The 11801-nt window shown below is 40.0% G+C and overlaps 1 protein-coding gene across 2 annotated transcripts; it reads right to left on the bottom strand.

The window, feature by feature from the left end:
• Positions 1-3955: 3955 nt before the first annotated feature.
• On the bottom strand, positions 3956-11801 carry LOC146372037 (sterile alpha motif domain-containing protein 12-like). Of its 2 annotated transcripts, XM_084953782.1 has the most exons (5): positions 11711-11775; positions 5995-6069; positions 5409-5535; positions 5132-5272; positions 3956-4867 (listed from the first exon to the last, which is right to left on the bottom strand). In XM_084953782.1, exons 3-5 carry the CDS (start codon positions 5527-5529, stop codon positions 4851-4853), a joined length of 279 nt encoding a protein of 92 aa, XP_084809908.1. In that variant the 5' UTR covers positions 5530-5535; positions 5995-6069; positions 11711-11775; the 3' UTR covers positions 3956-4850. The 2 variants fall into 2 exon arrangements, with proteins under 2 accessions (XP_084809908.1, XP_084809907.1); XM_084953781.1 differs by lacking the exon at positions 5995-6069 and having other exon boundaries at positions 11711-11801.

Genomic DNA, 11801 nt, shown 5'->3' with positions numbered 1-11801 from the left:
CAGGTAACCATGCAGTCCTTTATGTTCTTGATAATTCAGAAAGTTTTTTTTTTTATATGAGAGTACAGTTTCTCCACAATATTTGTACAATATTATTCACAGTCAAGCATAACTAATAACACTAGCCAGATAGTATGGAAATGATGCCTTAATTTGCACAAGTTAAAAGCAAAAATCAGAAAAACAAAGTCAGTATTTTACACAGGGAATATATAACGTATGTTCCCAATGTCCCGCGCTGATCAAACCACCCATACATGTACCCAGCATATACACAATGTGACAGGGTTTGGTGGCTGCACTGACAGCTTGAGCGTTTGTCAAAGCCAGAGTTTTAACCCACAGTTGGTTTACCCTGGAAGGATAACAAACATCATTCTGCTGGGGTAGGCCAACACTGCCTATGCCACTGAGGGGTTGTAGGTTCATGAGTGGGAGTGGCAACATGTAGGCTGGCAACAATGTTGAGATGAGTCAAACATTCACATAAATATCAGAGAATTCCCATCAGAACTTTGCAACTGCATATAAAATAGTAAACTGACACAGTTATAATCTGCATAGATTGCAGCGGGAGTTACCTCTAGGAATAAATGAGTTAAAGCTGATGATGACACCATTGTTTTATGCTTTTTCTACTGAGCAAACATGTTGTATATTGTCTCTTTGAATTGTATGAGTTTAATGTCAATTATGTTAGCTTTTGCTAGTAGCTAACAGCTCCATTCCACTACTGTTGACTGTTTTGGCTGATAGCTAAAACGAAAGAATAAATAACTCTCTTATCCATAAATTGTTCACAAAAAAGTAGGCTGATGTTTAAAGATATGTTGAATGCCAGTTTTCATAGTATAAGACAAACATAATATGACAAATCACTTATCTCAGGGCGTCATACTTAGAGCTGGTAATGCTAGCTTCTGAATTATTGGTGTTTGTATCTCAGCACTGCTGTGAAGTGAGCAGCAGATTTCTGTCATGACCCTCTGAACTTACAGTGAACTTCTCTTTTTCTTCCTGTCCGAGTGGCCTGCTGCTAACTCATTTTTCTCTCACAAAGTATTGATCTTTCTCTACCCGCTGCAGCTATGAATAAATCACACAAACGTGACAAAGGGACTGCTGTGGCTGGCAGACGCTGAAGGACTGAAGAGTAGGAGGAGGCTCTCAGCTATAGTAAGTTTAAACTGGGCTGTTTGAAGCAAGAGACACCCGGTTGCCATAACAGCTGCAGTGTTGGCTTGGTTAGATGGAACAATGGGGAAAAAATTTGACATTTTTTAATATAACAGCTGTGCTTGAATGAGGGTTAATTTCTTGTGGTGCTTCTCTGTAAAAGAAACCATCACCAAGTGCTAGTAAATCAATTCAAGCAGGCGTTTTCACATTTTTACTTTTCTCAGCATGTTTCATGGGAATAAAATCCAATTCAAACTGGATTTATCTATAGATGAGGTGGGACGACTTTGACATCAGTGACTTTATTCCTGCCTGAAACATTGTTTCAGGCATATTATCTGAAACAATGCCTTTAAGAGTAGTATTCAGTCTTTGCATTCCAGTGTATGAGTGTATACGTGTAATTACATACATGCTGTGATGCTGAAGTCTATACAATACTATACAGCTGCAACTTCTCTACTTTTTCTCTATGATTATTTTAAATTTTGACACCATAACTCATTTTTAAAAGCAAATGTCTAAGTAATAAAATAGGAAAAAAAAGTCACCCAGACAGCAAGATCTCATAGTTTTTATGCCATAGGCCTGGGAGCTTGACAGCAGTATCTTTGCTGTTCCTAGAGCTTCTGGGCAGACATCTTGGATATCATTCCGGAATTCCTCTTCTGCTGTCTGAGATATTCACTAAGCGCATAATCAGTTGTACCCATCTTCCTGATATACTAATGGATCTTTGCCATTTCATCCTGAACAGTGGTTCTGACACTCACTAGTCCTTGACCTCCTTCTTTCTGCCCAGCGTACAGTCTCAGGGTGCTGGACTTAGGGTGAAACCCTCCGTGTATGGTGAGGAGCTGATGATGATTTCTTGATTGCCCAGATCTTGTTCTTCCCATTCAGCTGACTCCTCAGGACTTGTCTTACTCTCTGCAGGTATTTGATGGTTGCAGCTTTCCTAGCGTCCTCTTCATGGTTCCTATTTGCCTGTGGGATTCCCAGGTGCTTGGAGCTGTCTGCAATGTCTGCAATGTTGCATTCTGATAGTTCAATCCCCTCAGTTCTGACTACCTTCCTTCCACTTATCCTCAATATCTGGAGCATCGTCTGAAGCTTCAACAAGACTGGCTATGGGTACTGATATATATCAGTATCCATATGTTCTATTACCCACAACAAAAAAACATGATGATAAATACGTGTAAACATGAAAATTGCGATTTAATTTGAAAAAGGTATACAAATCAGATTATCTTACCTGCTTTATCAAACATATATAAGAATATAAGTAGATTCTTTAAAAAAAAAGATTTTGCATTTTGATATTTTCCACCAGACTTCTCATTTTGGTGGCCCTGTCACCAGGGTCAGCTGTGTTGTTTATCATCTGCTTCAGTCTAGCAGAGAGGTGGATTTATGTTTGTGCTGAGTAAGCACTTCCACAGCCACGCCCTGCCAAATCAAATGTCACACCATCTCCTGGGGTATTAATCACACTCCGACACACAAACACACACTGTCGGGCCCAGAAACATAAAGAAAGAGAGAGGAAAGGTCACACGAGCCCTCAAGTTTTCATAAGCATTTCATGCCTTTAAGAGTAGTATTCAGTCTTTGCATTCCAGTGTATGAGTGTATACGTGTAATTACATACATGCTGTGATGCTGAAGTCTATACAATGCTATCATCTTTTTGACTTTTAACAGATTTTTTTATTTTTACTTTTTTTAACTAAAATTTTTAATTTCAGTTATTTAAAAAATTATGCATAATTGTGTTTAAAACAAGGTTTCATTGTCAGTCTTACGTTAAGGGACTGTGTGCTTTCCTTACTGCCCTTTCAAATCCAGCGTATACAATTTCCAAGCCTATATTATATCTTTCTTCAGGTGAGAAACAATCCTACCTCCAAAATGATGTTTTTATTCTGGAATTTTAATTGACATTTTTTTCTTTCCATTAAAATTAAACTACCATAAAAATGTTAGACTGTTCATTTCTTTGTAGCTCCCCTTCCTGGCAGTGTGGTATCTGCTTTAATCAGCTCAGTAGGTTATAATATTATATAATAATAATAATAATATAATACATAATATTAGCATCCTGGATTTGATCTTAGATCAGGTCATAGTTTCGTTAAAACACACAGCTGCTGAAGGAATCATAAGATATTACACAGGACTGATTTAAAGTCTTGGCTGCCTTCATCCCCCCCCTTTCTATGTGAAAAACTATATATAGCCTAGCTGCAAGCAGTAGCCTATTACTATCAATGCACTTTCAGATGCTCAAGGAAAATGCGCAACTGCCAAGCAGTGAGAGGTACAACCACACTGCTGCGATATGTAGAGAGGAGCCTGCTTGCAACAATTATTTTCAAATGTGTTAATGCGTGACTGCAATTACAGATCAATAGATTCCAGCTAATCATAATATATCCAGGTTATACCCATGAAGGTGACACACCTATGATTATAGCCTTTAGTTTTAACAGTCCTGGGTCTTTCACAGCGATCTGTCATAGAGGGATTTTCCACACAGTAAAAAGAAGATTTTTAGGAGGAACATGGATATTAACAGCAGGCTGCAGCTGTAAAAACAGAAATTCCTTACTATGTTTACACCATAGCAGTCTTTACCAAAAAGTGAAATGATTAACAAAAACACTTTAAATTCAGTGCACCAAACAACAAAGAGATGGTCAGAAGTAGGAAACTTGTGCAGTCTTAGCGATGCCTGCAATACACATTTAAAGGAGGCAATCTCAAAGTGGCAGTCGCTTGAAACAGATTTAATGAAACTGCATCATCACAATCAAATCCAGACAAACTGACAGTTCACTTCAAAAAACAATGAACTTGAAAGGAAACAGCAGCACACCAACATCTGGTTTGTGAAAAGCAATTTTAGTCAGAGAGAAAAGCAAACAACATGACAAAGTTTTACAGCTTTGACTCAGCTCTTCTGATCAGACGTGTGAAATGTTTAACCTTTCCACCCTGGAAATACTGAGGATAAGCAGTTATTAAAATACAATCTGTTCCTATTTTGAGAGCAAGCTACCTATTACAATACTAGTAGGATGAAAATGTGTGTAGGATTTGATATTTGTCATGGGGTCAAGAAGGTAAGTAAAAAATCTCTCATAAATCCACTTAAATTTCCTGAAAAACTGCAGTCAAAAACACAAATTTAAACCAACAAACTCAGCAGAATGCATCCCCTGGGAAAATCGGTGAGCAGATTATTTCATTTTGGCTTTAAATGATCTGCTGATTGGCCTATATCCTAAACCTCTACACATACTGCGACTGCATATTTGGTCCATAAAAACTTTTGTTCGTATGTTTTATAATGCCATGGTTGGCAAACCCAGTGCAGGGACAGATAAAACACGGAGATTAATGGACAGTAGGATCAGAAAAAGCCACTCAGACAGAAACTAATCTCATCCATCTGCACAGGTCAGATTTCACACCGGAAATGGGTTTCCTTCTCTCTTCATTCCTCATCGATCCTTCTTTCTATTCACTTCTTGTTATTTCCATCAATTCCACCTTTCTGTCTCCTTCACGTGGATGAATGGATGGTTGGGAAATTCAAAAAAATAACAAAAAGTCAGCCATGGTTCTGTTTTTTTCTTTGGCTTTCTGAGGATTTTCACTGTGATTCATGGAGAAAGAAACTCTGGAGAGTATATAAGAAAGCAAATAAAACAAAAATTAGGAACTATTTTCAGGAATTAAAATGGTAATACTCTTAATTCTTTTTTTTCTTTGAACAAACTTAAATTTATGACTTAGTTTTAATTAAAATGAAACCTGCACCATTGTTTCTATGCATAATTGTTGCATTCCAACAAATATGCCCTTATCAGTGCAACTTTATGACTTTTTTATTACATATATAGTTCAGCCATGAACTGAAGATGAAGTCATTTGGCAGGCTCACCAGAGCAGATGTCACTAAGTTCACTGATTTCTTCCTGAACTTTGAGAAGAAGGAGGTCCTGCAAAATTTCCTGCTGCTGCTTCTCATCTTCCACCCCAAGAAGCTTCAGCTGATAGTCCTTTAGTCTCAGCAACACACGGCCTGCAGATTTTAACAGGATCCCAGTGATTTGTTCCAGTATATAAAAAGAGATTCAAAATAATGGAAGGAAAGCTAATAATGACTTGGCCTGTAAAATTCCTGCCACTGAAGCAGGAATTCCATGCATGTATTGTACCTGTTATGTCATGTTTGATTACGGCTTTGTGGAGTAGGGTCATCTTAGTCGGATACTGTTCCTGAATCCACTCCAGCACTTCTTCCACTGACCATGATGATGGCCCCTTTGATAGTCCCATCGCCCTCTGATCAATAAAACATAAGAAGAGAAATTAAGAGAAATGCAGAAAAAGTAAATGTTTAGCTTTTTGTCTTACAGTACAAAATAATTCACTGTACCAAATGCAGTTAATTCAGTCTTCACACTGAAGAAAGAGACAAATGCATGCTTGATATTACAGCAACATCTCTGTCTGGCACTAACCTTTACCAATTTGTGAGGCAACATTTGGGCTCCATTACATTACAGATTGGATTTTATATTTGTATTTTATATTTATTTACGTTTATATACGCTACCCAGTTCTCAAGTCATCTTGTTCTTGTTCTTGTTGTTGTGGTATCAATTTGAAAATCTTACATCACCTCATTCTTGAGTTCACAAACTTGGGTATCCACACCGCCCACCTGCTTGGCAGGGCAATGACAATACCCTATCAACCTTTTATGGCTGAGTGGCAAAAAATCTTAAAAACAGAGTTTACCTTAAAATATGATGTGGTGAGGGCTCGTGTACGTGGATTTGTTTGTCACAACAGGCTGCAAATGTTCACACACGACTGAGAATGAAAAGAAATGAGGGGATTTTCTTAAAATTGTGTGGGCCCCTAGACACACTGGTGACACATAATTACTCTAAAAAAATGGAAATGGATTTGACATGTCTCCTTTAAAAGCAGAAAATAAGCTCAGCAAGTCAGCTGCCATCACTGAGAACATGCAGACAACCCTTAACAACAGCTCAATGAAGTTTTGCTCCTGGCACATTAGCTGAGGACATTTTTGTCTGCAGTAGACCTTCAAATGTGAGAAAATGTTATTTTCTCTTGATATTTGACGCTCTGGATCACCTACTGGCTTCACATAAGCCTATTTTCCGGTGATTAATTCAACAACCCCCTGAACATGATGACAAATAGTTTTGAATGGCCGATGGATTCTTGTACTGCAAGGTGAAATCAACCGAGTATGACACTCGGAGGTCAAAAAAAGTTGTGCACTTTTCAAAAAGCTGCCTTCTGTTCATTTGGCTTTTTTCCTAGCCATATCCTCCTGGGCTGCAATGTAATAGGGCAAAAATTGCTAAACAGTTGATGTGACCTTTTCAGCAGGCCAGTCTAGTTATTAGGTTGTAAATATAGGAATGTAATTTCCTGAGTTAATTAAGGGGGATGCGTGATTGGCTGAGGCGGTAACGAGATCCCAGTGGAGTAATTGACATACAGAGAGTGACCGAGGTAAAAAGACAGCAAAGTTCCCTTCAGCGCCAGAGTGAGCTGAGAGTAAAGAAATCTAACTGAGGACAATAATGTGGGTTTTATGCCTGAAGACAGCAGTTCTTAAGCCACACAGCTCCTGAATTGGGCCCCAGTGGTTAGATTTTATAGTGGCATAAAATGACTGTATATACAGCTTGTCTTATTTGCTCTGAACCATTTCATTTAGTTTCATACCGCCAAGTTACAGCTAAACCAGGACCTGTAAACAAAAGCAATATGCAGTGACAAGCAAGGTGGAAAATTGGATTTTTGTAAATTACTGATTGTGTGCAAGACTTTTTTTCTCTCTCTCTAGCTGACCAGATATTTTTTATTATTCAGCTCCCAGCTTTTGCATCTAGTATCACCATTTCATTGAGCTTCAGTTTAACATTGTTAAACATCGATCCAAGGTCCAGATCAACATCTCATGCGCTGTGTCAGGTGTTTGCTGTTTTAAGAATATAAGATTCATATACGGATTATCTACTATAAATACTTTTATAGACCTGTCATGTCTTCTTTTGTCCTGCACTTGTTCAGTTTTCACAAGGTTTTTGCAAGATTTTTTAAGGATTGCACACCATGCTGAGACATGCCAAGTTTTTGGAAATTACATAATGATGAAGGAGACTTTTTATACGGACTCACTGTTCATCCTTTGATTTAGGTGTCTGAATTATTCATAGGTCAGAGTTCAGCGGCTTAACAAAGAAAAAACATTCTTCTGAAAACAATGAGGTACAAAAGCAGCCAATGTCCAAAGAAAACTTTGAAAGACTTGAGAACTGTATCCTGGAGAACTGCTGCACAATATTACAAGAATGTCTGGCTCCTTTAAAAGAAAACTGTGAGAAACCCACCAACCCACCTCTGGCGCTGGTGCCCTACCCTCAATTATAAATGCATATAGACACTAAGGGTTTTCGGGAGGAGCCGTGCTGCTCTCTGATAGGAAGCAGGAACCATGCTCTCCTGTGTTTTAAATGCACTTTAGAACAGCACACAGCAACACTACATATGAGCGGGCGTAGGGAGGTTTGGGGTCTTCACTCACCCCGGTTCTGTTAGCCGTCAGGGCTGAGGGGCTGGGAGGAGGTGCTGGCCGTCAGATTGGGGTCTGGGATGCGGGGCCTCCCTGCTACTGCAGATAAGGAGGTGGTCCGCTTGCCTCCACCCCAGAGAGAAGGGTTATATCTCCTGGGTCTAGGTGCGGCTTGCCCCTCTGGGGGCGGGGGTACCTGGACCTGGGATATAGAGTATGTTTGGGGAGTGTGACTGTCTGCGCAGTGTCTATTTGTGTCTGTCTACACGTTGGGTGAGTGCTGAGTATTTGGTTGTGTATATGGGGGTGGGAATGCATGTTTGTGTCCGCGTGCGCCTGTTCGTCTGTCTCTATATGTCAGGTTGGGTCTTAGACTCAACCTCTCTGGGAACATCTCAGGCCCTCCAAAGTACGGAGGCCTATCTCCCCTCACCACACTCCCTGCCGGTGGCTGATGCCCTCAGACGTTGGTGTGTTGGTGGTTCTTGTCGACTGGGGCTGGGCGCTCATGTATGTACCGGCTCACTCCTGGTGGCCGATTGGCGGGGCGTGGCGCCTGTGGCCCGGCTGGGCCCCTTCCGGGGGGTGGGGTGCCCTCAGGCCTCTGGGCCTGAAGCTCGGTCCTCTCTGGCACAGCTGGCTGCCGGCAGAGCCCGCGGGCACGCCACTGCAACCCCCTCTGGCCTCTGCTCCGTAGCTGCTGGGTGACCTCTCGTTTGGGGCTCTACTCAGCTCTTCCCAGGAGTGTGGCACGGTTCCCCCCGTTTGGTGGTCCTCCTCGGGTCCTCGTATTCTGGGGCCTCTGGATGTCTGGGGCCTGGATCTCCTCCATACCTGCTTCATGCCCTGGGGGACGGGGCTATGGCTCCCCACACTCCCTAGCAGATCGTTACATGGAGAAACCTTTGGAATACAAGCAAGCTGATCCACACAGGTGTGCACACAGGTGTACACACGGGTGTTCACAGACACAAACTACACCTTTCTTGGCTGCTGCCTCAAAGCACATTGTGTGCTGTCTATCTTGCGTGCTGCACAATAGCGTTTAATATTTAGTATCTACTGTTATCTACTGCTAGCTAGTTTATTGTGATGGTGCTGTATTTATTATGTTGCTCTTTTTTTGTTTTCTTTCTCTTCTGTTTTTTTTTCTCCATACAGGTGATCCAGGTGTTTTGTTTGTTGTTCTTTCTTTCTTCCCCCCTTTCTCACTGTCTCTTCTCCCCTATGTTTCTCTCCCTCTCTTTCTTTCATTCTTTCTCCCTGTCCTATCTCCCAGTCACGTCTGTCCCGTTTGTAGCAACCGAAAATAAAATAAATACATAATTATAATAAAGGTCAATCAAATGGACCAATATGGCAAGGCCATGATGATCCACTTGGTAAAATAAATCCGCTTGGCATATTTCTTGGCCTTAAGACAACAATTCTGGTGGCTAAAGATCCAAACGGGACAACAACAACAAAAAAAAAAAAAAAAACTGTAAGAAAATGAGAGACAAGTCAGGACTTTTGCAAAGTCGTGTATGGCCAGAATTTAAAGGCGCACTTGTATTTATATCAACAAACAACAGCCTCTATGCCATCTGACATATTATCAGTCAAGTGTCACCTTATCAAACACTTTCACACAATCTAACATATACTCCTGCTGCCTCTGGTTCAGACTTTTTTTAAAGTAGGTCAAGATTCTGTCCAAAGGATTTGTTTGATTTCCAAGTGCCTCTTTAGCTCACTATGCCCCATATTAGTGCCACACAACTTCTCCCAACAGACAGTTTACTCAGGCGCAGCGCTGATGGTAGGTCATGTGCACTGGTAGTTAATTATAGTTTGCTCCAGACAAAAAAACTGAATCATTTTCACCCTTATTAACCTTCTCGGTTTCATTTGAGGCCTTTGTGTCATGCTGTCATAATTCCCATTGTTGAGGAACTTCACAGATGGACTGAAGTTTCCTTTGACCATCTGAGGTTTTTTAGTATTTCTTAGGGGAAATGAGTGTGTATGAAATACGGAACGACTAAATATTAGATTAAAAATTACAAATTGCAATCAAAATGTAACATCACTGGACTCACAGATTTAGCTGTTTAACTAACACCCATGAAAATCCTAAACTCTGTAAAACTCCCATTAGTACCCTGCTATGTGACAGCTTAGCTTTGAGCAGTGCAAGTGAGGTTTGCTCTCTAGCTGTATGCCCTCACTGATCTGCGAACACAAGCCCGTGTGCCGAACTCAGCTCAGGTGAAGCCAGTTCTCATGTAGCCTCAGTTTGTTAGCTTTTCAGACAGTACTGAATAGTCTTGTTACTCGGTAAGTTAGTCAGCACTTTGGTCAACCTGTGTTGTTTTTAAATGTCCTTATAAATAAATAGATTGAATTGATTGATAGATCATTGCCTATTTGATGTCCATAGTCCATATTAGTGTTAATAGTTGTTTTACGTTTTGTTATGGTGTAACATGTACAGGAGTCCTAGACATTTTGTTTGTTTTATACTGTAATAGTCATACTGCAATAATTACACTGACATTATTAAAGCGAAACAATTTTCAATTGCATGAGTTTACAGCTAATGTAGTCTACAGCATAACATGTGGGGAGAATAATTGTTTTGTGTTGTACTATTTCACATGCATCATGTTAACTGAGTACTTGGCTCTTATTCCCAAATAGGTGTGCATCACACAAAACTTAAACTCAGCGTACACTCTATACATCCAGACTCACTCTATCAATCCTCCAAAGAAAATATTTTTCCAGCCTAATTCTATAGCTTCAACTCACTGCAATTAGTGCATGTTTAATTTCCTCACTCTGTCTTGAGTGTTGATATCTTCCCAACCCACAATGACATGCAGGAGATCTTGAACTGTAAATTGATGGACGACTATTATCTATATCTTTAGTTATTTTTTGGTGTCTGGAAATTGGTATAATATATAACAGGATTTCATAATATATCAGAGTTGATCTTAAATTTTAGACAGACAATCAAAACCACTTTACATTCAACATACTAATGGTCAGAAAACGATTGCCTATTAGTATCTATATGCATACATTATGTTTCTCTGTGTTTCTTCTTGGAAAGAGAGCCTGCAGATTTATGCCAGACCTATGATATTATGATCAAATACAGCAAGGAATAAAGAAAACGTCAATGGTCAAACACACATACACAAGCTGCAGGCTGCAGCATCCTTCATGCATTGTAAATATAATCCTACCACCTTGTGGTGTCTTGCAGAAGTACATCTTCTCCCGAACAAGCTTTAAAGTTTGTTTTAGGAAGAAATAAGTGGTCCAACTTTTCCATAACCTAGTTTACAGAGATTTCAGCTCTCTAATCCGCAGCTTTGCTCCATTTACATTATGCAATGCAGCCGTTTCGGTTCTTTATTCAAACAGTTGGCGCTTTATTGTGTGTTTTCTTTCAGCAAATGGTAAAGCATGCCCTAAAAACGCACTGAGAGTTTTGAACAGCATAGCACAGATTCATCATGCATCACCTTGCCAAAAAATATTTACCGCTGCAGTTTTTCTCAGCAGTGTTAAAGCTCAGCAGAATACGCAGACTGGTTACAGTGGTTAAAATTTTTACTTGTTTTAGGCGCCTTTTCTTGTTGACAGGCTGATGCCGAATTAAAGCAGTGTACCTAAAGGTTATCTACTAATTTGTACCAGCTTGGTATGTATGTCTGAATTTAAGAGACCTCAATTAAGCGTATAGGAATATTTTGAGTAGAATTTGAGTAGAACCCATCGACAACAACTGTCTTTCAACAACGTCAAATAGCTACAACAATACTGTAGGTAAGCCGCCATAACACTTGGATATCTACACAAACTTTATGTAGGTGTTTAGTTCAGTAGGAAGTTGATATTTACCTCCAGCCCGCTCCCGTTCGTAACGTTTAAATGGCGGCCCTATTCGTACCTTTACTGAAGTGTTACAGTAGGTAAGTTCATTTCACAGGCC

The sequence above is a fragment of the Perissodus microlepis genome, chromosome 15 (genome assembly GCF_051167445.1).
Source record: "Perissodus microlepis isolate ML-2025 ecotype Zambia chromosome 15, ASM5116744v1, whole genome shotgun sequence".
Lineage (NCBI taxonomy): Eukaryota > Metazoa > Chordata > Actinopteri > Cichliformes > Cichlidae > Perissodus > Perissodus microlepis.
The sequence above is the reverse complement of the archived record's forward strand: the minus strand, read 5'-3'. Positions and strand labels throughout refer to the sequence as shown.

What these genes read in the sequence shown, in the direction of transcription:
- LOC146372037 (XM_084953781.1), bottom strand. Translation starts at nt 5,529, where the DNA reads ATGGGACTATCAAAGGGGCCATCATCATGGTCAGTGGAAGAAGTGCTG. An exon ending in AATCAAACATGACATAACAG is followed by an intron (nt 5,273 to 5,408) that starts GTACAATACATG and finishes TAAAATCTGCAG; the next exon opens with GCCGTGTGTTGCTGAGACTA.